Source organism: Xiphophorus maculatus, chromosome 8 (genome assembly GCF_002775205.1).
Source record: "Xiphophorus maculatus strain JP 163 A chromosome 8, X_maculatus-5.0-male, whole genome shotgun sequence".
Lineage (NCBI taxonomy): Eukaryota > Metazoa > Chordata > Actinopteri > Cyprinodontiformes > Poeciliidae > Xiphophorus > Xiphophorus maculatus.
Genome location: NC_036450.1, coordinates 12,093,999 through 12,121,190, shown reverse-complemented (window position 1 = coordinate 12,121,190; position 27,192 = coordinate 12,093,999). Strand labels below are relative to the sequence as shown.

At 38.3% G+C, this 27,192-nt stretch overlaps 4 protein-coding genes across 4 annotated transcripts; 1 reads left to right on the top strand and 3 right to left on the bottom strand.

Moving 5' to 3' along the window:
* Nucleotides 1-2,034: 2,034 nt before the first annotated feature.
* On the bottom strand, nt 2,035-2,623 carry LOC102221189 (heat shock protein 30-like). The gene has a single exon (XM_005817453.2). It carries the CDS (start codon nt 2,620-2,622, stop codon nt 2,035-2,037), a length of 588 nt encoding a protein of 195 aa, XP_005817510.1. The 5' UTR covers nt 2,623.
* A 1,202-nt stretch (nt 2,624-3,825) lies between these two features.
* Nucleotides 3,826-4,746, bottom strand: LOC102222412 (heat shock protein 30-like). The gene has a single exon (XM_005814027.2). It carries the CDS (start codon nt 4,595-4,597, stop codon nt 3,983-3,985), a length of 615 nt encoding a protein of 204 aa, XP_005814084.2. The 5' UTR covers nt 4,598-4,746; the 3' UTR covers nt 3,826-3,982.
* A 470-nt stretch (nt 4,747-5,216) lies between these two features.
* Nucleotides 5,217-10,539, top strand: stbd1 (starch binding domain 1). Its single transcript, XM_023338888.1, has 3 exons — nt 5,217-5,659; nt 7,147-7,505; nt 7,616-10,539. The coding sequence occupies exons 1-3, from the start codon at nt 5,356-5,358 to the stop codon at nt 9,605-9,607; spliced, it is 2,655 nt and encodes an 884-aa protein (XP_023194656.1). The 5' UTR covers nt 5,217-5,355; the 3' UTR covers nt 9,608-10,539.
* A 3,991-nt stretch (nt 10,540-14,530) lies between these two features.
* On the bottom strand, nt 14,531-26,592 carry LOC102222663 (phospholipid-transporting ATPase ID-like). The gene is made up of 28 exons (XM_005814028.3): nt 26,287-26,592; nt 25,768-25,850; nt 25,544-25,602; nt 25,064-25,177; nt 24,711-24,809; nt 24,555-24,616; nt 24,344-24,416; nt 24,116-24,186; nt 23,943-24,025; nt 23,361-23,519; nt 22,686-22,774; nt 22,209-22,402; nt 21,880-22,088; nt 21,757-21,800; nt 21,506-21,671; nt 20,968-21,156; nt 20,680-20,795; nt 20,427-20,591; nt 20,205-20,316; nt 19,050-19,155; nt 18,655-18,805; nt 17,925-18,108; nt 17,614-17,837; nt 17,342-17,425; nt 16,999-17,244; nt 16,394-16,532; nt 15,489-15,619; nt 14,531-15,353 (listed from the first exon to the last, which is right to left on the bottom strand). Exons 2-28 carry the CDS (start codon nt 25,820-25,822, stop codon nt 15,123-15,125), a joined length of 3,555 nt encoding a protein of 1,184 aa, XP_005814085.2. The 5' UTR covers nt 25,823-25,850; nt 26,287-26,592; the 3' UTR covers nt 14,531-15,122.
* Between the last annotated feature and the right edge of the window lie 600 nt (nt 26,593-27,192).

Here is a 27,192-nt window from a genome sequence, read left to right as displayed (position 1 = left end):
TGTCTTTGGTCCTACATCCTAAGAGGGGAAGAGTCAAACATTCACTGAGCTAACATCCTGAGCAAAAGCTTAACTTGGTTCCCAGAGCGAACAGCTTCTGACCCACCTGGAGGATCTCTCTGTTCTCTCCTTAAGGCTATTTACTGGCACCTCCAGGACTTCTTCTGCTGTGAATCCTCTCATGAATTCTTCCACACTTTCCACTAGATTCCAGACAAAAAATCCAAATTATGTGCATTAACTGTGTTTCCCTTTTCACTGAGAGGGAAAAGGTAAATCTTTACCAACAAAACAAACCTAAGCAATTCTTCTCTAATTCATTCATGAACATGCTTCTGTTTGTATTGTGATTGTGAGAATACATAGTTTTTTTAAACTATATATTTTTTTTTATATATTTATATCTATGCCGTGACTAAGTTATTCACATATAGCAGATTACTTGAACTAAACATCTGCCTCCAAACAGATTGCTGTGAATGTTAGGGGTGTCAGAGTAAAAGGGGTCAATGTAAATGCACACTAAGGTATTCAGATATTTATTTGTAAATATCTTGGAGACTATGTCCTTTTTCCTTAAGATATGTTAATGCATTTAAGAAAAGAATGCAATGATATTTGTAGTTGTAAGATAAAAAATATAAGAAACATAAATGGGTAAGAACTGTACAGTTGTATGTGCTTTACAGATTCATTTATTCATAAAAGAAATGAAAAATCTGTGAAATATTGTTTCCCAGAATAATTAAACTTACTAAATATATTACTTCTGGTCCTTTACATAAAACATTATGGTAATAGAAACACTTCAATCGGATTTTATTTGTTCTAGTTGGATTCAGTGCAGTGAACTCAAGTTTTTGGAGTCAGTAGTTTAAGATGACAAAAAAAATTTCAACAAGTATCTGTCATGTTTTTTTTCTTCTTCTGCTTTCTTGTTGTCTTTCCTCATCATTTGCTAACACAGCAGCTGCTTTGGTCTTTAGTTTCATGACCTTTAAAGAAAAGGAAACAGAGAAAAGCTGAGTCCTCCTACATGCAAGGGAATCCACATTGGTTTTTAAAAGCGGTTACCAACTGTTTTCACCACTCGCACACACATCAGTGGAAGAAAACAACAAATCTCAGATTAAGACTCATTTTCACATCCAAAGTGTCTCTGTTCATGATTACACAGTTCTTCCTGTTTTAATCAGTTTTTTGAGAAACCGTGCCCCTCTGGCGCATTTAGATGAATAATAATATATATAGATGAACACACACACACACACACACACACATATATATATATATATATATATATATATATATATATATATATATATATATATATATATATGTGTGTGTGTGTGTGTGTGCGTGTGTGTGTGTTGAGTTACAATCTGGTGGTTAAACAGCTCACAAGGTTTGCATTAGCCCCAGGAATATGTCTGTCATTTCTGGAAAAACATTGAGGAAAAAAGTAAATAAAAATAAAGACCAGCAAAATGTTTTAAAGGAGATTATACAATCATTGGATTAAGAAAAAAATGTTGTGTAGATTTAATGCAAACAGGCTTGATGGAAAACAAACATCAAGTAGTGGTAAGAGTTATGTTTTGTGGCTGCTTACCAACACTTTCCATTTTGACAATCAGAGATTCTGGCAAATCTTGACTCGGTGGTATGTGATCTCCTAATCACATTTCACCATTTAGGTCCAAATTAAACATTTCCTTTTTGTGCTAAATTGTTTTGTCAGAGGTTTACATGGCTCTGGTCCATCACCTCAAACACTGACAGTTTATTGCTGCCATCTTGTGGAGGGACAAAAAACAGTGGTTGCTCCGTATTTTACCGTGAAAATACTGTAACCTTTAGTTTTATCATATAAATACGGTAAAATTCTGGCAACCACAGGTGCCCACATTTTACTATAAATTAGAGACACTTTTTTTTACAGTGTAGGGTTCACCATGCTTCTTTGAAACCTCTCTACTTGATTCTCGAGATTAACTTTTGGAATAATTCCTGATCCGATTTACTCCTCAGAGTTCACCACAATTTTTTGTCTTCTGTTCTCTGCTGTGGTTCCTCCTCTGAGCTCCTCTTGATAGTCAGCTCTCTCTCCGTCCCCTCAAAACAAGGAACTTTGGCTGCCTGGATGTGGAGCTTTCCATCTGGAGAAAGATGGCAGCTGACGTCTTCATGGTTCACCCCTTCAGGCAGATCAAACTCCTGTCTGAACTCCTGCAGGCTGTAAGAGTAGGAGCCTTTCCTGTCCTCTTGTTTTCTCTCTGTCTTCCCGCTGACTCTCAGCTTCCTGCCCACCTGCCGGACTGAGAGATCTTCTGGAGAAAAGCCCTGAGTGTCCAGGGTTAGGCCAAAGTGCTCCCCCTCTTTGTGCAGCTGGTAGGAGACTGGCTGCAGAGCCACGCTGTTCCTGAAAGGCTCTGTGTCCTCCAGGATCTGGCGTTGAAGTTTGTCCATCAGCTGCAGACTGCTGCGCAGCTCCTGTAGGTCTCTCTGCATGACATGCTGCTGGTAGAACAGAGGTCTGACCTCTGGCCACAGACTGCGTACAGGCCAGGAGAAGTCCATGAATGGACTGAGGGCAGACGGGAATCCATGAGAGCACAGCATCTTTCTTTTATTTAATCTTGAGTCTTCTTGTTATTCAGGCGTCTTTTCACTCCAGTGTTTCTTGTGTATCTTTCTGTCAGTCAGTGGGGCTGTCCCAGCTTTATATTCTAGCAGGAGGCGCTCCAAAGGCTTCGGGAAGTTTCTGGTTATTACTACAGAATTCCACTGGGTGGAGCTAATTCACAGATTTTGTCAAGATTTTGTTTAAGTCCAACCACTTGTGAAATTCGTTAAAACATTATATTAAAATCCCACACATCTGAAATAAAAAAGTAAAAAGAAATAAAAACAGACCAAACCTGTGACAAATATGTCTTGAAAAAATAAAATCTGAAAATTCACATGGAGTCATGAGTAAGAATATCCAATACATCCATCCATCTGCCCCTGGTGTGTTGCTTTTCAAAGTTTGTGTCCATTCTGAGGACTCCCCAGGTGTTCCCAGGCCAGGTGGGATTTGTAGTCCCTCCAGGAAGTTGTGGGTCTTCTCTGAGATTTCTTCCCAGTGGGCTGTGCCTGGAAAACCTTGGAGGTACCAACAGGTCATCCTGATCAGATGCTCTGACCACCACAACTAACTTATATTAATGTGGAGACAAAGCTGGTCTGAAATTGTAATTAAACTGGGTGCAAATGTAGAGATATTGGTGACATTTCTGACAAAATCATCCATTCTATACAAAGCAAAAATTCATACCAGGAATAATTAAATAATTTCACTTTAAGCTATTATGTTAAGATGTTGTGTTTGTACTGAAATATGGTTGAACATAATCTTTTTATATGTCTATGTTACAAAAAATCATAAGTTTATGAAACAGCCTGTTGTATAAACTGTCCTCAGCAGTGGTTAATGGTTTAACAAAGGGCTAATGTCTAGTATAGCTTTGCTAGCAGGAGAAACACAGAGCTGAGTTTAACCCTGTATGTTTTTTTTTTTAGTTTTTAAACATCTGTTAATGATTCTTATAGTAATGTCTGATGTGGACCCAAGGAACAGTAGTCTTTACTATGTTAGAGAATGATTTACGTGAACAAAGTGGGATTTAACACTGCAAACACTTTATTTTGAGAACATTTCATGAATCATATTAAACACAGTTTTATTTCTGGATTACTTTATTTTTATATATTCCTCACATGTCTGATGTTAAAATGTTATCATTTCAAACTTTAAATGTTTTCCATTCAAACATAAAAAATAAAAAAACCCGAAAAAGATTCAATCATCCATTGTATTAATCCTAATTTTGACTAAGTATTTTCTGCAGTGAAAAAAGTAGAAAGTCAACACTGAAAGACAAGAAAACTTGTTATTGGCACATCAACATGTATGTGAGTCCATGTTTTCATTTTTGTTCTATGATCTGTTCTGTGTTTCTGCTCTGCTGTCTTCTGACTGTGAACACACACTCTGCTGTGGTTCCTCCTCTGAGCTCCTCTTGATAGTCAGCTCTCTCTCCGTCCCCTCGACACAAGGAACTTTGGCTGCCTGGATATGGAGCTTTCCATCTGGAGAAAGATGGCAGCTGACGTCTTCATGGTTCACCCCTTCAGGCAGATCAAACTCCTGTCTGAACTCCTGCAGGCTGTAAGAATAGGAGCTTTTCCCGTCCTCTTGTTTCTTCTCCATCTTCCCGCTGACTCTCAGCTTTCTGCCCACCTGCCGGACTGACAGATCTTCCGGAGAAAAGCCCTGAGTGTCCAGGGTTAGGCCAAAGTGCTCTCCCTCTTTGTCCAGCTGGTAGGAGACTGGCTGCAGAGCCACGCTGTTCCTGAAAGGCTCTGTGTCCTCCAGGATCTGGCGTTGAAGTTTGTCCATCAGCTGCAGACTGCTGCGCAGCTCCTGTAGGTCTCTCTGCATGACATGCTGCTGGTAGAACAGAGGTCTGACCTCTGGCCACAGACTGCGTACAGGCCAGGAGAAGTCCATGAATGGACTGAGGGCAGATGGGAATCCATGAGAGCACAGCATCTTTCTTCTGTTTAGTCTTGAGTCTTCTTGATGTTCAGGCGTCTCGTCACTCTTGTGTTTCTAGTGTATCTTTCTGTCAGTCAGTGGGGCTGTCCCAGCTTTATATTCTAGCAGGACGCGCTCCAGAGGCTTCAGGAAGTTTCTGGTAATTACCACATATGTCCAGTGGGTGGAGCTGTTTGACTGGGACGATGATATCACTCTTCCAGACCTAAACGTCTTTATGTGACTATTGATATCAACAGATACACAGTTAAAATTTTAAATAGTCTTTATTCATCATTTACTCTTGCTAAATTTGCAATTGGTTAGTATTTTTGTCAAATACATAATTTTTGGACAACTATAGAAGGACTAATATTTTACCTTTTACTTTATTTTATAGATTTCTTTTCTAAAAACATGACGTCACCTGTAGTTAAATTAGCTATGAACTGATAACATCTGAATAAATTGTACATCAAATTCAAAATAAGTCTTATTTTAGATGAAAATTAATGTAATAATCAATGAGACACAATTTGCAGACAGCGGATGATTCCTAAACGCCATTTCTTCCTTCATTTCATCAATGAAATCAGTTCCCCGTGACTAAGTTCAGCCAATGAGCTGATCGCACCTGCAGCCACTCACAGCTTTTTAGGAGCAATTAGGAGCTTCCATTCACTGACTGCTGGGGCAGACAGGAGCCGGGATCCACGGCAGTGTGCTGCAGGAGGCATTCACACGCGTTTAAACGGGTTTAGTCGAACACTGTTATGCAGCTGAAAAATAACAACCCGATGGAAAAACACATGGACCTGGCCTCGCTGTTCTGCATGATCGGGCGCCACGGACCCGCCGTGGCCGTGGCTGTGATTGCCATGGTGTCAGTAGTGGCAGGGTTCATTATCTACCGGACCGTGAAGGGGAAGCGGAGGAAGGCCGAGGCTGGACCCGGAGCCGGAGACGTGAGCGGCGGCAGCGGGAGCAGCAGCAGCCAGGGAGCGACGAGAGACGCGGTGCAACCGGAGAAGGAGCCGAGTCCAGAGCAGGAGGCACGCAGCCGTGTGGAGTCAACAGGTACAGTCACTGGTGGAGGGGGGTGAACTGTTGTCTTTAAAAGATAACAAAAAATATTATGTTTTTGCTTAAATGTCTTTTGAACTACATGGGTCATTTATACCCTAAAACTGTACCCCCCATGTCTCTGAGCATGATGGAAGTGGTAAAAGTTTTCTTAATTTCCACCTAGTATTAACTATTAATTTGAACTGACTGATAATACACGGCAAATGTTCTCTTATTTATTTATTTATTTCTCCTTCTACTCTTGTGAGTTGGCACGAACACAATTTGGGCTTCTCCTTTGGTCTCCTTACACGTGAAGTTATCTATTTCCTCCCTGAAGATGTGTATTTCAAATGCTTAAGGAAAACGATATGGATTACAACTATTTAAAGTAGTTACGCTGTTGTAGGTGTAATGACCTCTTTTTAAAATAAATTAATTTGACAAATGTTGTAGTGCAATTAAGATTATGCCTCTGTCAAATTTGCAACCATTGATGTTAAATTTATTAAACCATCCACCCAGAATGAATTTATTTTGGTTTTAGTTAAGTTTTTTTATATATATAACTTTTTGACTTTTTATAACAGCTCCTGTGATTTACTAGTAACTTTCATATTAACTTTTCAAGTAAATATGGAATATGTTTAGCTAATATTTCTTGTTGCTCAGCAAATATTTAACAACCAAATCATGTGAAAACCCACCCCAGGACAAATGGCATACAGAGTTTTCTCTTGGCAAACAATTGAAGCAAACCTTGGCTCACTTTTTGATCTTAATCAATTTATTTTGTGGTCTTGAATATAAAGGGAAACATTAAGTTTTAAAAAGACCTGTGCAACTTGCAGATTATCTTTTTTTTCAAAGCTGGGCAAGTAACATTTGCATATTGAACAGACTGGGTCAAATATTTTGTCAAAAGGACCCAATATGATTAAAAAGTATCCTAACATGGCAATTTCTTTCTTTAATGTAGACCTAATTTGTCATTCCTGAAAAGAAACTTAAGTCACCATTTGCTTCTGAAAAAAGTTTGTCCTCACCTTTGATGCCCTTCCATCATATTTGCGCAGATATTTGTTAAAGATGTTCAATGTTAAAAGTTGGGTAATGGCAATATTTCATAAACGTGTAGTTTTAATCAAATTGAGTACCAACTTTTATAAATACATGGAAAATAAATGATGTAATTGACCCCCATTTGTTAAAGTAGCAAATACTTTTGATGAATACAGTCTTTATTTGCTCCAGTTTCAAATGAATTTTTTTTGCATCATAATTAGGAGTCGGTAATATGTTAAACTTCATTCTCAACTTTATTCTTCTAGAAACTTTGACATTGTCACAAATCTGAAACTGGACAACTTTTGATGTAGATTGAGTTGAATATATGGGTTAAATGGAAGTCCAAACAGGCACCACATCTGAAGTTGTGGTCTCAAGATTGCAACCCAAACATCTGTCAAAGTTAAAATGGGTTCCATTTTATCTTCTAGATGTGATTGAGGAGGTTTCAAATGTGAGGGATGGAGCTGTAATTCGAAGTCGGCATAAACTGAAGAATCGTCGTGCCACCGCTGAAGAAAGTCCTCAGTCTTCTAGTCCGCCAATCGTAGTGGAACCAGAGAAACTCCAGAATGCCCCGCGTGTGGAGGACACTTCCGGTGTTACTCAAACAAATGTGGAGGAGACCATTAAGAGCCTTCAAGATGACATTTGTGAAGTGAGGAATTTGAATGTGGAAGATGAAGGGTACAAACATAACCTTGTTGAAATGCCAAATGATGCAGAGGGAAAACATAGTGACTCCTTGGAGCCTGTAATGGTTTGTGAGAGTCTTGCAAATGAAGAAAAGGTGAGTACCAAATTTAGACAATTGTCATGAGCTGATGTTGGTGGGAGACCAATTGTGCTCTGTAGTATACTTGGTCTGTAACTAACTGGGTGTAAATTTTTGCTGTTTAGGTACAAAAATCCCAGAAAGAGGAGGTGACTGTGGAAGATGTGTCAACTGAAATTCCCTGTAAGGATGAAGAAAGTCTGTGTGCTTTAAAAAGTCCAATCTGCCATGAAGAAAATGCTTCAGTGAGTTTAAATGTAAACTATAAACTAAATCAGGCCACCTCAGATTCAATCAAGGCTGGGGGTTATGTTGAAGAGCCTTCCGTACACATGGATGAGTCCCTCTCTACCAAAACTGAAGATGAGATTTCAGTACTTGAAATCTCTAGCTTAAATAAACCACACCCTGCCAGTGAGGACTCTCAAAATGTGGCACTGCAGAAGCACATCAATAACCAATATATGACTATCAAAAGTCCAGCCTTTGATTGTGCAACTTCTGAACAGAGTCCAAATAGTGATGTGACTGAAAACAATCTTGTAGACTTGTCAGCTTACTGTGCTGTGCTACTTTCTAGCAAAGAACTGAAACATGAACAAGATTCTTCTACCTGCAGTAAGGATGTTGAGATGGCTTCATTTAGTGAACCACAGGAAACTGCTGTGTTCAGTCCTGTCCTATCATGTTTGTCAGTTGAGCCAGAAATTATTAATCACGAATATGAAGCCCTGCCACTAGTTGGTCTACAGCCAGAAGACAAAGGTAAAGATGTTACTTCTGAATTTTCTAAAGCAACAATTGATACCCTCTGTGGTCTTGCATATCCTCACGGTGAAGTTGATGAAACTATAACTGATATCCTGGTTTCTAAAGAAAATGTGGAAATTCTGTCTTCACCTGATGCAGTTGTTAGTGATGTCAGTTCTGCTGCATCTGTGTCAAAAGAAATGTCTTGTCCAGATGATTCTTCCTTCCAAGATCTAGAAGGTGAACAAATGCAAAATGCAGATCTTCTTGAGGTCTGTAATGATCCTGCCCCAGTCATGGCTGAGACTGTGGAACCTCTTCCTAATGAAGTCCAACCGTTTTATGAAAATCCATGCAATTTAATTTGGTGCTCTTCTGATGTTGGAGTAGAGAGCGGGATTTCGAGCATGGCCGTCAGTCCTGATTTGCCTGATGTTGAGAATCCCTTAATCTCTGAAATCTTGTTGCCAGTGGCATTGGGTGTTCCTCTACAGTCAGAGGACCAGGCTGAACTTCAAACTGCAATGGCTGAGTCATATGCTGTCATCAAAGAACCATCAGATGCAATACCTGAATCTTCAAATGATTCACAACCCCACATCAAGAACACTGATGAAGCCAATGATGACTCTTGTACAGTCAGTGAGATGTGGATTGAGATTGAAAGTTTCAACACAACAGTTGGGAAACTTGCAAAAGAAGCAACCACTGATTTCTGCTTGAATAAAGACCTGGGAAAGATGGGCACAAAGATTGTCATTGAAGGTAAGCGTGAGATAGAAGGCAAGGAAGAGGACAAAACTACAGAAATAAATATCATGGAGGCAACTATGGACAACAATGAGTGGATCACAGATGGTACTGATCAAGTCCTTCCTTGGATAAAGCCTTCCAGTCCACAAATCAATCCAGTGTCTATAGAAAAATCTCAAGCTTCCTCTTCTGTAAATGCTGCTTGCACATATGCAGATGTTCCACCTGTCAATGAGTGTGAAGAAGACAACACAGTTCCCCTTTCTGATGAAGCCACAGAAACTAGCAAGAGGGTGCTGGCAGTTCAGCCTATGCCCCAAAATGTCAGTGTGACCTTCCAGATCCACTATCTCACGCACTCTCCATACCAGAAGGTGGCTATCACAGGAAACCATTTTGATTTGGGGAACTGGAAGGATTTTGTTCCCCTAGAAAAGGTGAAAGATGGGTTTTGGGCTACTGTGGTCAACCTGCCTGCAGAGAGTCATGTGGAGTGGAAGTTTGTAATAGTGGAGAGGGGAGAAGTGTTCCGCTGGGAGGAGTGTGGCAATCGCTTCTTGGATACAGGCAACAGAGAGACCCTCCTTGTGCACAAATGCTGGGGTTTCTTGTAAAAGGTGTTAAGGCGAACACTGAGGCTAGAAGGGTCAATGAGCGTATGGACTGGACCAGGTAAATGACTCATTTACTCATTGATTTTTAACTTCTATCAAGCATTGATTTTTGAGTAACATTTCCTGATAACTGGGCCAGATCTGGTTGAAAGAATTATCTGGCTTGCTTGTAAACATTATTTCAAAGGTTAAGTTGGTGTATTTTAGGGCTCAATCAATTACACTCACAATAGTTTTTAAAACTTTCAACATTTATTTGAGTTGTCTTAGACTACACTTGTTCTACCAATAGGGATGATTTTATAGATGTATGATCAAATTTCCATAATCTTGACTCTATATACACTTTTTCTTGAGTTGTATTTTTATAATGGTACATTTTGGGTTTTTCTATTGTACATTTCAACCAGACTTGGCCCATCAGTGTTGGAAGGAATACCTCTACATGCCCTACCAATGGGATGTCTTAGAATTCTGTACATTGCGATTGGAGGGTTCTGTTTGAACTGGTAACATGTACTACAAAGTCACTGCTGTGGCAATATCTACAATTATGCAAATGGTTCTTTTTTAAAAAAGTGTCTTGCAAGTGTTTAGCTTCAGTCTGTGTTCTACATGCTGCTTCAATACTTACTGTGAGAAATGCACATAGTTCACTTTTATTACAGCAATAATCAAAGCAATAATTGTTCTATATGCTGTGACAAGTGTTAAATCAGGTACAATGTGTTTACCACTGAACTGTGGAGGTGCAACTACTGCTTTTATTTAATGGGATCTTGTGCATGTATATATATCCCCCTGTTCTGTAGGTGTGCCTTTAAAAAGAAAAATTGTCATTACAACTTTATTGAATTGCTGTTAATATTTTTCCTTGTCTTAGAATATGTTGAATGTAATTAAACTTAAATAAACTAATCTTTTCAAATGTGCATGTTGTCACTGAAACTTTACTGGGAGAGTCCAATTTTAGGTGTTCATACTTGCATTATCTAAGCAGCTTTAGAAATATGTGACTCATTAAACTGACCATGGTCACCAAATGAACTCTGGTTTTAATCTTAACACTGCTTGATAGGTGGATATGTGATCCCTAATGCAAAACTATTAAAGTGCTAACATGAGCTGCATCTGAAGAACAGAAAATTATTAACCAATATTGAAATAGACTAACAACCCCAAACAAACATTGTGAGCTGACTCACTAAGAAAACCTCAGCCAGTGTTATTCAAACCAAGGGACATAGTTCTGTCCTGGTTGAGTCCAGCTGGCTTGGAAAAGGCTCATGAAGGGAGAGACCATAATTGGCAGATATTTTCATGTCCTGCTCAAATCTTCTGCATGCCAAAGGTAACCATCAGGGAGGGGGAAAGTGCTTTTTCTAACTGGGTTGCCTGGAGTACTTATGTAGTTGGGTTTTAGAGCTGAATGCATGATAGAATTCCATGTTAAAGAGTACAAAACTACTGAATTTTAAATAACCCAAAAGTGAAAAGTTTCTATTTTTAGTTTTCTGTCAAACTAATTGGGAACTCATGCACAATAATTCCAAACAAAAGCTTTTCAAAGTGTTTCAAAGCAACATTGTCCCCCCCAACTCCTGTTGGGTGGGAAGACAAACAGTCCTTTTATAAAGGTCCTGCAATTTGTGTGGTGTCAACATGTGTTCAGTCTGTGAAATGTGATATTTTTAGTGGTTCACATTTGGAAGTCTCCTAGGTCCAAAGGGAGCTCCCCCTCTAAGCAGACAGATCAATATTAAGCAACTCTCAGCCAAACAAGGCCTCAGAATCTTTTGACCTCATTTCAAATGAGGACATGGCCTGGCTGGAAGTCACCTGATTCTTCTGGTCATTTGGGTTTCATGGTTTATTTATCTAGACTTCTTTTAGAGGCATTCACTTTAGAGTCCTTCAATAGAAATGACAAAGGTAGATCATGTAAATTTAAAAACTGCTAAAGGGGATGGCTCTGGGGAAAAATTATTTCAGAATTTAACCCCAGGATTTGAAATTACTCAAACCTACATGCCAATTGGAAGAAAAGACTGAAGGAACCTTTGAGGCATGGAAATAGGCAGATGTATCAAAACATGTTTTATAGAAGTGATAAAACCAATTGATGAAAATGTATGCTTAAAAGATTAGCTTTGAAGTTTTTTGTTTTTTTAAGTCCTGACTGTAATGAAAAGTACAAATAAATGAAATGTCACAAGACCTCAATGCAAGTAAAAAAAACAAAACTCTTCTACATGAATGCTGATTTTGTATGTGGATCAATCCCCCCACTGACCCCTGACTGGTGCTAATGTGGCAGGTGGTTGGGTTGTCTTTCCACAGCTAACTGTAAATTGTACAAGGATTACAGCTGACATTTGTATTCACTTTCTCTCAGCTATATTTATACATCTCTTCTGTCATACAGACTTCTTAGGCCTTTGTCAATGCATTGGTTAATCTCAGAGCAGTTAATAAAGGAGTCTTCCCTTTTTTTCTCTTTACATCCAGATTTAGACTTATAAGAGGGAACAAAGCCCTCAAATCAACACCCTAAAATGATTTTTTCAGCTGTTGTGTGCCCCTGTCATCAGTATCCATGTGCCATGGAGCATAAATAGTGCATCACATGCAAATGCAGCTATTTGAGACTATGGTTTACAATTATTGTGAAAGGGAATCCTCCAAATGGCATCTAATAAAATGTGAATGCTTGTGGATGAGAAAAAAGCAGAACTGATTCAGTTAGTTTTGATCAAATCGAATGTAAATTCAGCAATACTGCTTTATGACAAATTTTAGAAAAATCTGGAATATTTTACCAATGCTTTCTGTAAGATGAGAAACTGTTTTCTCAGATTTTATCCAAAATTGTATCAATGCATTATAAAGACCTGATGCACAATTTGTCTATTCTCTCTATGTTGGTATTTAATATTCACCTTTGTCTTCCCTTAACAGATCCAGTTATTTACTAACAGGAATCTTCCAATGTCATCCCAAGATTACCAATCAAGGTTGTCTTAAATTGTTTCACAGGCCATGACTAAACTCAACTCCCAAACTTGTTATTGGAGTACTATGTTCATCGATTCATCGATTTTAAGGTGCATGGCTTGAAAACCTGCATTACTGGCCATCCAGTAATGCAGGATCAAGAATCAGATTTGTTTGATTCTTGATCAAACAAATCTGAGTTTTCCAAACCGTCTTAATGTTTTTCCACCTTTACAGTGACAATCATTGTAACAGAGAGACCATATTGGTTGGTTCAAGTTGATGTGTGTCAATGATGTGACCTGCACTGTGCAACATTTGCCAAAGTTGATTTAACACAAAGTACAAGCATATATATCAGAACAACATTTTTCCCAAGTTTTGTCCACAGATGACTGATTCACCCTCTATCTCTTTTGTCTGATAAAGGCCACTGGAAATGTAGCATGACAGCAGGTTAACTCAACAAAATATTTAATTTTATTATGAGAATTATCAGTTCTTATCTTTCAGTGGTCTGCTTTTACTACAGAAAAACAATAAATGAGGAAAAAAAAAACATTTGGCATAAGCTTTGAATATGAATGCCCCCTCTATGTTTTCAGAGTCTAATATTGTTTCCTCAGAGTAGCTCCCTCTTCTAGTGAGGCTATAATGTGTCAGTCCAGCTTGAACTGCTGCTATGTGTGAAATTCTCTTTCTCTTATATATAAGACCACTGTATCTTCTTACACTCAGTAAAAACCAGGCTGCTGCTTTTCTCTTGATCTTTGACCTAGACGGATTGTGTAATACTATCAGAGAGACTCCATGTATATGAGTGCTCATGTTCATTTGGACTTTACTTTGTCATTGCAGCATGTTGCCTTTTGGTTTTCCAAAAAAAAAAACTGTTGAAACTCGGTCTCTTTCAGTCCCCCTTTCTTCTATCTATCCTAGTTTCTGAAGCTGTATGGTGATGTTTTAAGAGACACTAATAGTTTTCTTCCAGGTTACAATAGGATAGTAAAACCCATACAATTATATTTTATTTGCTATTTTTACAATGCTTCGTTTGGAAAAATGAGGAAGACCGCTGTTGTAATTCATGTCATCGATAGGAAAGTGCTACACATGGAGGCTATTAATACAACATGCCAGTTCTCATTCCTATTTCATTCTGGGGGATCACACAGTGACCTTCACTGGAGACGGTCAAGCCTGCTGACAGTGCTACATGGCCCTATGGGAAGGAGTAATGAGTGGGGCTTAAGCTAAATGAGGAAAGAATGTTATATAAATTCATGAAAAACATTTAAAATTTTTGTATTTAAGTCAGTGTTTTTATTGCTAGACGACATATAAACCTTGATGCTGGTGTCCTTTGTCTGCCAACCGAGACCTCGCTGTGTTTCTTCATTATGCATGTCTGCACAGCGCCATGAAGTGTGATCTACACCATCTGCTCTGGTGAAGCTGCGAGCAAAATGAAAGCTCTTCTGGAAGTGTGCCATAGTGGGACAGCTTCCACCAGTGAGGTCATCATTTACTGGCTTAGAGGACACTGCAGTTGTGGGCTGAATGGAGTTATGATCGGCTCTACAAATGCACAGTGCAGTAAGGATATGTGGGAGGAGATGGAGAGAACAGAGTGAGTGGGAGAGGAGGAGAAAGAACAGGGAAGAGAGCTTGTAGCTGCATGCAGTATGCAAAGAAAGCCTAGCAGAGCTATGTGTATTGGTTTTCCAAACAATATCTTGTTCATAAATCTTTATGATAACCAAACAAATTTCCGATGCTTTCATCAGTCAGCCTACATGAATGGAGAAAACAGAATCAATTTTGTGGAAGAAGAAAAAAAATGTTCATGTATAAGCTTCAGATAAAACTTGTAGTAAATGTGATGTTTTATAATTCAATAGAAAATGAGTCAGTAAAAGTGGCAACATATTGGTTTCTGTATGAAACAAAGATTTATGATGAAAATTGATTGAATATACATTAAATTAGAAGAATGACATGCAGCCTGTTGGATGTATTATTTTAACAGCATGGGAATTAAACTTTAGTTCATCTACATTCTGATGTAATAGGCTTAAAATTGAGTTGAAAAGACAATACTGCCCCCTGTCTGTACTGTAGAAACACAATTACTGTTCGACATGGTCACATTACAACTTCTTTAACAGTATTAGATTAGAATAAACAAAATAAAAATACAAAACATTAACACTCAGTTGTATCTCAAGTATTTTTAGGAAAAAGAAATGCATGCATCCAGAATGCCAAAAAAAATTAGTAGTGCTGCATTCTGCAGGAAATGGAAGTTAAACCGGTAAAAACAAACCATACCAGAGCTAACACTTAAGGCATTAGGTTTTCACAGTGATGCCATTCATTGAAGAAGAAACATTAAGCAGAAAGTGTTCCAACCAATGTACCCTGTTACGTGTTTGTTACGTAAATACTATTAGTATCGGTTTTCTGCAAGATGTTAGTCCCTACATAATTTTTCCTAATTCTGGGAGCTCTGTGACCCCTTTTACTCCACTGGAATGGGACGGAAGAGCTTAGGCTGAGGCGTGTCTGTTTGGACAGAAAAGGCAAGACGACCTTTCATTGGTCGCTTAAACAGGAATCTTTCTGAAGTGACCAAAGCACCGTAGCCTTGAGAATGGGAGAACGCGTAGCCTGATCGGCGGGTGCTGACACGCCTCACTGGACGGCGAGGAGCTGGTGCTGGCGGCGCTTCCATTTGAGTCTTATATCTCACCTGTAGAAGAATTAAAAGTAATACGACTTTCTGTAAAAACACATCCTTTCCTAGGTTTGTTGTGTTGTGGCTCATGAGGCTGTATTCATAACCACAGAATGCATACACAATATTCGGTCTCAGGTGTTTTTTCACCTTGTCATTGATAGTTGGACGAATCTGTATGAGGATGAAGCGCAGAGCCACCACAGGCAGCACGCAGAGAAGGGAAGCCAGGAATATGGTCAACCAGACATTTGGCTGATTTAAGGAATTCCTTACGGTTCCTAAACTCAATGAAAGAAAAGCCAAGAAAAAAACAAAAAGAACATATGTCCTTAAGCATTACAAACTTACTAGGCAGAAAAAAGTAGTTCCAATCAACCCTTTCTCATTTAGGCAAGATCTCAATAATTTTGTTACTTTCTGATGTTCCCTTGTTAAGATAAGTTATCTTAAATGACTTAAGTATTGGACATATTGAACTTGAACTTGAAAATTGATAAGAATTGATCAAAAGGTCTGGCATAGGAAATATCAATATTTCAGTATTAATCCACACATCACTAGTTGTGAAGTGGTAGAGTGGTTGAAGGTGCTGCAAAACTAAAGGTTAAAGCTGGCAAATTCCAACCAAATGAATAATAATTTTGCATACACTGTGGCTGAGTGACTGCTTTTATATTTAGTGTCCATAAATCATTACTTTTGCATTATATTGTAATGATAACAAAATAATGGAGCAAAGAGTGATCAGACATTTTATATTCCATATTCCTGTTTTATATTTACTTGTTACTACATATATATTAAAACTGGTTCAGAAGATTTTATTTTGTTAGGAAATCTTGCCTATTAGGACACTTCTTTTTTTTTCAAATTCTAATGTTTGATTATTGTAAACTTCAAAAATCTCTCTGTCATGTCTTGAAAATATCCGTTGCTGATGAGGAAGAATGTCATAAAAGAAAACATGTACAGATTCTTGAGGTTATTTTCTCATATACAAACAGATGTACCAGAAGCTATTGTTATATGATATTTGTGCTAAATGTACTCACCAACGAAGGGGAAAATGGAGGTGAAGATCAGAAACATGCCACTGCTGTACATGGTGAACGTGATAGCAAAGTAGGCAGCCAAGCTACCCCACACAAAAAACTGGTTGACGGTTGTCCAGGAATAGGTGTCAATACATAGCTGAAATGTTAAAGTTGGAGTTGTTCAATCTTTTTTTAAAATATCATTTTTTACATGCATAGAATATTTCTGAGGCTAAGCATTACAAGGGCCATTTAAATAAAATGCTAGTTTTCACTAAACAGTTGTTGCCAAAGATTTTGAGACTTAAGGAAATCTTGCTCAATACACACATCATAAAATTACTGTGCAATGACCTTAGGTTGCAAAGACATTACAGAAAATATTTAAAGGAAATCTGCACCAAACAATGCTTTCATTCCTGATTTAAAGCACCCAACAATTTCTGCACATTCCATATTTTCAGGGAGTTGGTTTTTGAGACTGAAGAGAAAAGACAATAAATACTGCCTCCATTTGTGTAAAAGAGCTTTGGAAACAACTGTGTCTTTTCCATAACACTCGTCTTTCAACTCTCATCATCATCATTTAGAATGTCCTGAGACAAGAACTGTTTTTTTCTCACCTGAATGCTCACCACGACAAGCAGACAGGTTTGTGCCAGCAAAGCAAATGACTGATAGTCTGCAAGATCTCTGCCGTCATCTCTGACTGTATCGTGAATTGCTCCCCAGGGGATAAAGAAGAGGACCAGGGAGCAGTAGCAGCTGTGCAACATGCAGTGCACGAATGCCTTTTTACTGAAGTACATGTTGAGCTGGCCAGGAGAGTAGAGCTGAGGATACTCAAAACTCCAGCGGTCATTTACATCCTGCAGAAAAGAGAGAAAAAAGGATGTTAAACCTTGAATAAATCATGGAATTTTTCATAATTTTCAGGAAATTACTTATTTTCTATTTGGTGTATACCTGGTCAAATAGGCCCAAGCTCAGGATTGGGAGAGATGTGTAGACCAAGTTGTACAAAGTGATGAACCATTCATCATACACAGTCTAACAAAGACATTTAAATCATTAGTAAACATTAGCTTTATAGATCTTATTTGGAGTCCATTTTTTGTAGAAAGAGATTTCAAATATTTGCAGTTTTACAATACTATGTCATAGTGTAACATATGCCATATGTTACACTATGACAATAATATGAACCTTAAAGCTAAACCTCAGCACGTTTCACTTACCTGGGCAGAGAATCCACAAAAGAAGGCATACCAGAAGTGTACAAATGTGAAGGTGAAGTTTTTGTAAAAGAAATATTGTAGGAACTTGCACATGCGAAGGTACGACCAGCGCCCGTGCACAAGCAGGAGGCGTTGAAGGTAACGGAACTGGGCAAAGGAGAAATCACTAGAGAGAACTGCCTGCATTCCCTCTTGACCACTAATTCCTACACCTATATGAGCAGCTGAAAGACAAAAGAACAAGATCATGTTACGGGTAGATTATAAGATCTGCCGTAGCCTTTTGGCAAAACTGAAAATACAAATTTTACCCTTAATCATGCTGACATCATTAGCTCCGTCTCCAATAGCCAGAGTGATGGCCTGCTTGTATTTCTTGACCAGCTCAACAACCTGGGCTTTCTGAAGAGGAGTGACCCTGCAGCAAATCACTGTCTGACACATGCATGCTGTTCTCAGCAACTCTAACTCCAAGTCCTTCTCCAGTGCAAAGGCCTAAAGATGAAACAGGAAGAGGACATACAGTTATACAGATTTAATATTAGGGAGGTAAAGAGATTAAAAAATCTGCCATAATGACGCGTCTAGGACAGTTACTATCATAATCTGCGGTGAACTAAGTCTAAGCTAGTTAATGTTCTGCTAATATACACCAAGTCCCCAAGTAGCACTAAAGGATTAGATGAGTACAGGCCCTTTGCCCTGACATCTGTGATCATGGAATTCATTTGAGCCACTGGTGTTGAACCATCTGAAGAACATTACAGGACACCTGCTGGATACAGTGCAGTTTGCATCATGGGCAAACAGGTCAGCGGATTATGCAGTCAATTTGGGATAACACGTTTTCTTTCACCACATTAACCACCCAGGAATGTACACCAGGATCCTTTTTGTGTATGTCAACTCAGCCTTCAACACCATCAAGAAGAAACTTACCTAGGATGGCAATCAAACATGGTTTGACACACTATTGACTTGGATAGTTTTAAACACCTTTTTGGAGATTTAAAGACAAATAAAACAAAATTGCATATCTACCAAGCTGTGTCCATTTATTATCAGAGCATAATCCCCTTCAACTTGTTCATCCTGCACCGTCTCTGTTTTCTGAAGCCAGAACAGGCCTGCACGAGCTTTAGCCACCGATGGCTCCTCTGCTGATCCGGGACACATTTTCCTTCTGGCATACCTAGAAAAAGGTGTCTTATTTTACAAACAGTTACTCAACAAAAATTATTCTGTTGGAGTTTAATTTTTGGGTATTTTGTGTTTTTATCTTTAGAACAACAAGATATCTAATTATGAAAATAACTTAATTTGCAGTGGTTCATTCAAACAATTTTTTGGAGTACAGGCTTAGTGGGGCTAAGACAAACATTTTTTTAACGCTACACACTCACTTCATTGCGATAGTAAGTTAAGGATTGACTTACTGGAGCTCCTGTTTGACCCCTTCAGGTGTATTGGCAGCCACAATAAAAACCTCCTTCATCTCCTCCCTTAGCATGTTGCAAGAATAGCCAATGTTTTCTGCTGTCTCTGTTTAAGAATGACAATGAAAGTAATTGTGGTATGAATAATTCCTCAGCTTTGGAAACTCTACAGGTGTTGAACATTTGTTCCGTTGTAGTTTATGACATAATATACCAGCAAAGTTTTAGCAATCCTTAAATACTTGATGTAATCAGTTATATGTAGTAGGGCTGAAATGATTCCTCGTTTTGAGTACCTCGATTATTACAATTCCTTGAGGAAATTTTACCTGCCTCGAAGGTTCGTTAAGTTATGTTTTATTTTTTAATGCACCGTGTACTGACCAGGTTATTATTTGTGTTGCACAGCGCTCTCACTTCCACCTGAGTTGTTGACGAAAGCTAAGTGCTAGCAGCATGATGTCCAATTTTCAAGTTCGACCTGGGAGGATTTTATTGATTCATGATAATGTCCGGGTTTTTGTTGTTTCTCGGGAGACCAATAAGCATCCTTAAAATGACGGGAGCGATGATTGGAGTACGACAGCTTTTCTCCTCCTGAGAGTAGCTTTACTGACTAACAAGAAAATATTTCATATCATCCCGGTCACAGCAAATGGTGGTGTAGTGCATCGTGACGGTATAGATGCAGCCAGGTGTCAAATCCCGTCGCTAACATGGACACAAAAGCTATAAATGGCTGGGAAAGGTGAGAGTTAATCTATTAAATTGACTGAAGATGAATACAGAAAAGAAAAAATCTGGAGTATAGACATTTTTTTACAAGCATATTTGTGAGCCTCCCTCTTTATTATTAAATTGAATATAATTTCAGATTTTTGTATAACTTTTCTTCAAGTTAACTTACAAAGTGAGCTATTATTGTTACAAGTTAATTTTCTAAACTACAGAAAAGTTATTGTTAGGGACGCTCAAATGTGAAAAATTGGACTGATGTTAATTTTAATATAATACTGCTGTTATATTAGATTTACCAATGTTTTATTTTATGCTTTCTTAAAATCTGATTACTCGATTAATTGTAAGAATAATTGATAGATTACTCAATTGCTAAAATATTCATTTACAATAGCCCTAATATGTAGCAACTCCTACCTTGCTTATCACCAGTCAGCACCCAGATTTTGATGTCAGCTTTAGCCAGCTGCTCAATAGTCTGTGGTACACCGTCTTGCAACTTGTCTTCAACAGCTGTCGCTCCCAACAGCTGGAAACCAAAAGTTAATAGTAAGTGAGATCATGATGGAAATTCGGTTTAGCCTTTTATTACAACTATTTAAACTTTTAGTCCTCAATGTACTTTGCAGATGAACTAACAATCATGTCTTTCTCAATCTCTTCATACAGTTCATCGAGTCTCTCCTCTCGTCCATCCAGGGCTGTGCTAGCCTCATGGTGGCGCTGTGTCCACTCCTCCATGTAGTTCTCCTTTAAGTGCTTGTAGGCCAGAACAAGAGTGCGTAGCCCATCTCCTGCATATTCCTAGATTATTCATAGAATTCAGAGGACTTAAAAAGAAGCAAAATATATAAAAAGTTTAAATAAGAATCACAAAAAAAACATTGCTTACATTTAGGTGTCCTGTAGTAACTTTCATCAACTTTTTACAAGAGTGGTCTAATCTTTCATAGATGATGGTGTCAGCACCTTTGCAGTACAGTGTCATCTTGCCATCAGGGCTGCGTACTAAGAAAAATAACAAAAAACACTTGACAAAAATATGAGAAAATACTCTGATTTTGCTTATTTTCTGACTTTAAAATGCAGCTGTTGAATGCTACATAATGCTTCTTGCAGAGAGATGATAAAATCAGAAAATGCATTTTCTCTACAGAAAAAAATTACAATTTTCTCTGACCTATTACTGACATCCTCTTTCGTACATTATTAAAGTCCAGAACAGCCAGAAGTTCGTATGTGACTTTCTCGCCCATTTCCATGATGGTGATGGTCTCAGGTGTGCGAGAGCGGAACACAAATCCAAAGTTCCTTGCTGCGGTGACCAGAGAGCCCTCGTCAGGAGACTGCGCCTGGTAGTTTAGCTCACCTACCAGGTTGTTCAGAAGACAAGACAGGAACTTATTGAGGAGAGAGGCATAAAAAATATTAAAAGTTGTATATTTTAAAATTATCCTTGACTTCACTCATTCTGTGAAGATTATAACTGTGTTAAAAGGCTTCTCTCACTAAATATCACTTTAACGGTGGACTGTCAGGTAATTTATTCCTGATAAGTTACAAAAAGATTTAATGTAGTAGGGCTGAACATTTATAAACAAAAATGTTTTTTTGTGTATATACTTTTAAAACCCCTTTTTAAATGTCTTTAATTTTGACTTCAAGCAGTTTCTCCTTTTAAAAATTAGTGTTGTTTGTAAAAACTGTGATGGTCTGACCCTCTTTCTTTTCTTCAGGCATGACGGTGTGGCACAGAGCCAGCAGGCGGAAGAAGGCCTGAGCTTCAGGGTTTCCCTCTCTCACAGTCTCCAGTAGACTATAATCATGGAAGTCAAACTTCGGATCTGCCAGCTTGTTCCAGGAGAAGTCCACTTTTTGTGTTTTCTACAAAAAAAAAAGTATAAGTAGGCAATATTGTTAGATCCTGTTAAATACATTCATGAAGAAACACTGGAATGTGCCTACTTGCCTCTGTTATTTCAACTCTTTGTCCAGAAAAATCATACAGCTCCCCTAAATAAGAGAGACATACTGTATGTTAAAGAATCAGACATCCAACCAACCTCAGGGTGACTTTATTCAAACTGCCTACCATAGTTTTTTCCATTGATGGAGCACTTGTTGAATGTCATGATGTTCTGTGTCAGAGTGCCAGTCTTGTCACTGAAGATGTATTTAATCTGGCCTAACTCCTCGTTGAGTGTGGTGGTCCTCGCCTGAGCAGGAGTGTCATTCTTGGGGTAATACATCTTCCTGTCCCAGTTTATAAAGAAGCTGTTCCCAAGACGGATAACCTCCACACTGACATTCATACACAACCAGATGTTAAAATCTCAGATACATACATGGAAAAGTAAAATAAGGACTAAATTCACTACTTGTTTCTGTTTGACTCCAATCTCTTTCTGTTTTAAAGTTTACCTGACATAGAGGGAAATGGGCACCACTGCGTTTAGGACAATGACATAGGACCAGAAGGAGAGGAAGGAGGAGAGGCCAGCATTAACACCCGGTTCCCGTGGAAGGAACACGGTGAACACAGAGCCCTCCTTTACCTCCCAGATCGCATTGCCGATGGCCAGAATGAAGCACAACGTAAACAGGAAACCAAAGATCTAGGGAAATACACACATTGCTAAACTTATTATTGTAAAAAAAACAAACATGTACAGCTCACAAAGATAAAAAAGAATACTTTCAACTTGATAACAACAAAATTAGATGTATAATTGGATGTATTCCCATTCTAACTTAATTTCAAAGTGTTGAGAAGTCATCCATAAGGTATAAATGACTATTTTAGACATACTCTGCTGATGTTAGTTAACTGTTTTAGGTAAATGCTTAGTGGCACAGAAAATCAATAGTTTCGGTGTATTTGTGTGTGCGGACACTTACACACAACACAAGGACGTTCATCAGATGATCAATGCTGGTGCGTTTGAATTTTGTCTTTCCACTGTTTTGCATTAGCTTGGTGTCAGGACCTAAGAACATTCTCCGTTAGGATCAGACATACACATGATTCTGCAGAGGACGTCCAATCCTTTTTTTTTTTTTTGATAGTAATTTTATGTTTTTGTTAAATATAGAATAAAATTACCATCTTTTTTGCCTTTTATTACTGGTTTCTGGTGAGAACACAACTGTCAAAAACATGTATTGACTGATCTGCTCAGCACTTGATCACTTTAGTTGTTTCCATATTTCCAAAGTTTAAAGACAAGTTAGTATACATTTAATAATTTAGTATTCAAACGTTAAAAAATACATCCCTTGAATTATTGCTATCTTAATTGTTACCTTTATCGAGTCCTCAAAAGCACATGGGCATTCCAGTATAGAATTAGTGCCCTCTGGTGGGCTTATGTAGACTTGAAGATTAAGAGATTTGGTTTCTTTCCCCACATGAGGATTGCCAAGATTCTTATCTTAAACAGCTAGGCTCAAACAAGTATATCTCTCAGCAAAATGAGACACTACACAACAAGCCCTTTTTCACTTGAGGAATTTTGACTTTGCACAGTAGGACAAGCAGGTGTGTTAATGAGGGCTACATTTCAGTAGATTTACCTCCAAAGATGACCAGACCGAAGCACCACTCTGTGTTTCTCAGCGTGCATCCTCTCAGCAGTATCTTATCATTGTCCAGGCCATAATTCTGTCCGTTCATGGTCAAGGTTCCCTTGAATTTGTCTAAGCGATTGTTTGGAGGCTCACAACGCACTTCACCTGAAAACCATAGGTGTCAGCAATATGTTGCACACAGAAGTTAGCAAGTCTTTCGATTATGTAATATGGTGTTTGGTCAAAATCAAAAAGGCCCATTATAAATACTTCTCACTATTAGTTTGCATGGAAAACCAGTCTCACCATACACTGGGTTTGTAATTACCAGGTGTGCTAACTGAAGTTTGTGTTTTTGTTTTTCTCCAGCTGCTAAGCTAACATTTATGTAATTAGCATTGCTCCAAATACAAGGAAAATCTTAACAATTTGCTCTGCATCTTGAAGAAAATCTTGTTTGATCTTGTTTTATTATTTTTAAAGTGTAGGTCAGATTTATATATAGTACATCATTGTTGAGTTATTTTCTTTTTGCCTTGATATTTGTTTTGAATCTTAAATGCATAATTACATGAGGTAATTTCTTACCTTTAAAGGCAGAAAGAGCTTCAATGGAGTCTCCCATCTCTCCTGTGGGAGTCAAGGCTTGTTTCACTTTCAGGTTTGTTTCACTGGGGATTACCAATATGGGATGTAAGAAGTTTGCAACTAAAGGGAAATCATATAATCTGTGAAAGGAAAGCAACTTGCACCATACTCACCCATCTAACTCAGCCGTTTCCACATAGACTAGATTGAGTGGTTCACTGCTGGACAGCAGCAGGAGGTCTGCCTGGAAGATAGTAGTCTTCATGAAAGCTTTTATTGAAACTTAAAATAAAAGTTCAGTTGACATTAATAAAGTCAGTATTGTAGGGTGAGTGACATGGGGTTACTTTTTCTAAAATTTTGAAATCTCTTTTCCAAGCTTTGATTAAGCAAATACTTACTGTAACAAATTGATTGCTCTCGAGTTTAATTATGTCCCCAACCTGAACATTCATCCATTTTTCATTTTTCAGTCTGTAAAGATAAAGCAAAACAAATTCAAATCATTCTTCAAAAAGGTGCTGAACACATCCCCTTTAATAAATACTTCCTCATAAACTGTAAATAATTAACGCATCTGTAATCTAATGTTTGACTATTAAAATGACTCACACTCCATCGATGAGGATGTTCACCATGCGGTTATTCACTTGCCGATCACTTTTGTGTCTGTTCTATTCAGTTGGCAGAAAAAAATAAAATATTTGCTCAGATGTTTGTTCTTTCGGCTCTGAGCAGGTTAGGGTTAGAACAATGCTTTTATCTTACTATGTCATCATTGGCATCTTTGACCGCTGTCATGGACAGCACCAAAATTAACGGCAGCGCTGTGGTAAACCAGGACAGAGAGGATACTTGTGGGATTAACTGTGAATACAGGAAACAACGCAGAGTTAGCACTTTGTTCCATTTACAATGAATGTAAACACTAAGAGAAAATGGGAAATTTGTTAACTTGAAATGAAAAAGTTTCACTCACAAAATGATCAATTTATGCTTATGTTAGAAAATGTTTCTTTGAAAATATAGAAACTAATTTGTATCGATAATCAGTGGCACACTGGCATTTAATGATAAAGTTAGATGTTGACATGCAGAGACAGAGAAAGGGGAAAAGGTACCTGAAGGACGAGGAGGAAGAGGAAGTAGGCATTAGCCAGCCTCCTGAACTGCTCAAACAAATTAAGAGGCAGAAAGGTGAATATGTTGTACTTGGAGGTCCGGATGGCATTGTTCTGAGAAAGAGGAAGTGACATAATAGTCAGTTCATCAGAAAATACCTACAGCACACATCATAGTATATGAATACTTAGGACTTACACTGACCTTTAACATTTTGCTACAAACATAAACTTTTTTGACATTTTATGCAGCAAACAGACACAAAACATTGGATACTTGTGCACTGCAAGGAATATGTGGTTTTTACTTTACTGAATAGAAATACATGCCACACTTTTCAGATTTTATATTTCTAAATAAGCCTGTAAAGTCCACCAAAAGATGGGATTTTATGAAGACAAATTGAGAAATCTGCGTTGCAGCTACAAAATTTGAATCAAATGTGAAAAGTGTAAATACTTCCAGTAGTGGGGACCTACAGCATAGTTGTAAGACAGGTTGGAAGGTCTGTCGTTGGCTCGAACATATCTCTCCTCCTCTGAGAAAAACATGAGAGCAACAATGGGATTAAGGTGCTTTACAGCAGCAGCAGGAAAACAAATGCTAATTTTAATCTCAGTTGACAGAAGTTTACTATGCATGTCAAAAGCCTTATCTCAGTGATGAATACTTACTTGACATGTAATACAAAAGTAGACCTTACCTTGCTTTTTCTCTTTTACACACAAGCTGCCAAAATATGACTGCACTGATCCCATCTTCAGCTCAGATTTCCATTATTTACCCCTAAAAAAGCAAAAGCGTTCACATCAAATATATTAGAATTACATGGCACAGGACATTGTGATCTGAGGCTTCTGCAGTGTTGGAAGTGACTGATTGCTCTGCTTCTTGTGTAAGAACGATAGAAAAATTAACGTTTGAATTCTTACCATGGAGGGTGGAATAGTAATGCCCTACACGTACCATACAACAGTTCAATTGAAAATAAAACCTTTAACATCGTCTTCAGTTAAACAGAAAGTGCAATAACTATAACTTGGACATAATTTTCATCACTTTCTCTTGATCTTTCAACTTCTCAGAAAAATCAATGCTAACTCAAACCCAATCTCATGTTTTAGACATTGTATGACTCAAACAATTCAGGATGATGACTTATCACAATACATGACATCAATATTTTTCTAGAGTTAGAAACTAATTAAAGTCATTGTCTTACCTCAAGAGAAAAATGTGGATTTCCTGTCAGACATGGGCACATGGGCACTGGGTCAAATAAAGATGAGGAAGTGTTTCAGGTCTCCACCCTCTCTTTGCTTGTCTGGCACTAAAAGGAAGGTCTGGCACCAAATTGGCTCCACACGGTAAAATGTCTTTTTATTGACCCTCTGGCAAAATCTAAGATGGTGCAGTCGACAGCTGAGATGCTACAGAGGTTGATAGGAGCACCTTACGAGTTGGACGAGCAAAGAACCAGAATCCTTCTGCCCCTAGCAGCTCGGGCCTAATGCAAACAATGCAGCGATCTTTGGACCAGGATGGTGAGTCAGTGAAAAGGCGATAACAGAAGAGAAAGAGTGAAGTGCTGTGGCCAATCAGAGCCAACACCTCGCTTGCAGTCAGGTCGGTCAGGTGTGTAATTCACCCTTTGAACGACACGCATGCTCAGACTGCCATAATTAACTAATTTTACAACAAGCTTCAACAGTTTAAATGCTTTTCTCTGAAAACACAGTGTTAAAAACTAAATATATCTAAGAAACATTCTAAAAAATCACATTAAGAAGTTCCTTAGCAGTTAACAATGCTGTTTAAGGCTGTTCTGCAGAGCGTTGGACTAAGAAGTATTTTCCATGATAAACTCAACAGATGTGCACTTCCTCCAGGTGTTTGCTAATAGCTGCTGCTGCTAGTCTGGAGGAGCTTGTTTGGAAAAGGTGTGGGGGAAGGGTTGTCTGCGAGGCACGCTTTGTGTGAGGAAGTGTTTCTACCCGTGGGTGGTTGCCACAGGAGATTCAAGAATTAATCCCCCAAAATGTAGGCTATAATTGACAAACTGGCACATTTTAAGCATTAGCTATATTCTTAAGCAGGGTTTTGTAGGTTATAGAATTTACTCACTTTC

What these genes read in the sequence shown, in the direction of transcription:
- LOC102221189 (XM_005817453.2), bottom strand. Translation starts at nt 2,622, where the DNA reads ATGCTGTGCTCTCATGGATTCCCGTCTGCCCTCAGTCCATTCATGGAC.
- LOC102222412 (XM_005814027.2), bottom strand. Translation starts at nt 4,597, where the DNA reads ATGCTGTGCTCTCATGGATTCCCATCTGCCCTCAGTCCATTCATGGAC.
- stbd1 (XM_023338888.1), top strand. Translation starts at nt 5,356, where the DNA reads ATGCAGCTGAAAAATAACAACCCGATGGAAAAACACATGGACCTGGCC. An exon ending in CAGCCGTGTGGAGTCAACAG is followed by an intron (nt 5,660 to 7,146) that starts GTACAGTCACTG and finishes TTTATCTTCTAG; the next exon opens with ATGTGATTGAGGAGGTTTCA. An exon ending in GTCTTGCAAATGAAGAAAAG is followed by an intron (nt 7,506 to 7,615) that starts GTGAGTACCAAA and finishes TTTGCTGTTTAG; the next exon opens with GTACAAAAATCCCAGAAAGA.
- LOC102222663 (XM_005814028.3), bottom strand. Translation starts at nt 25,822, where the DNA reads ATGGGATCAGTGCAGTCATATTTTGGCAGCTTGTGTGTAAAAGAGAAA. An exon ending in AACATCCTCATCGATGGAGT is followed by an intron (nt 24,417 to 24,554) that starts GTGAGTCATTTT and finishes TTATCTTTACAG; the next exon opens with ACTGAAAAATGAAAAATGGA. An exon ending in TTTGTGGATTCTCTGCCCAG is followed by an intron (nt 17,426 to 17,613) that starts GTAAGTGAAACG and finishes TGTCTTTGTTAG; the next exon opens with ACTGTGTATGATGAATGGTT.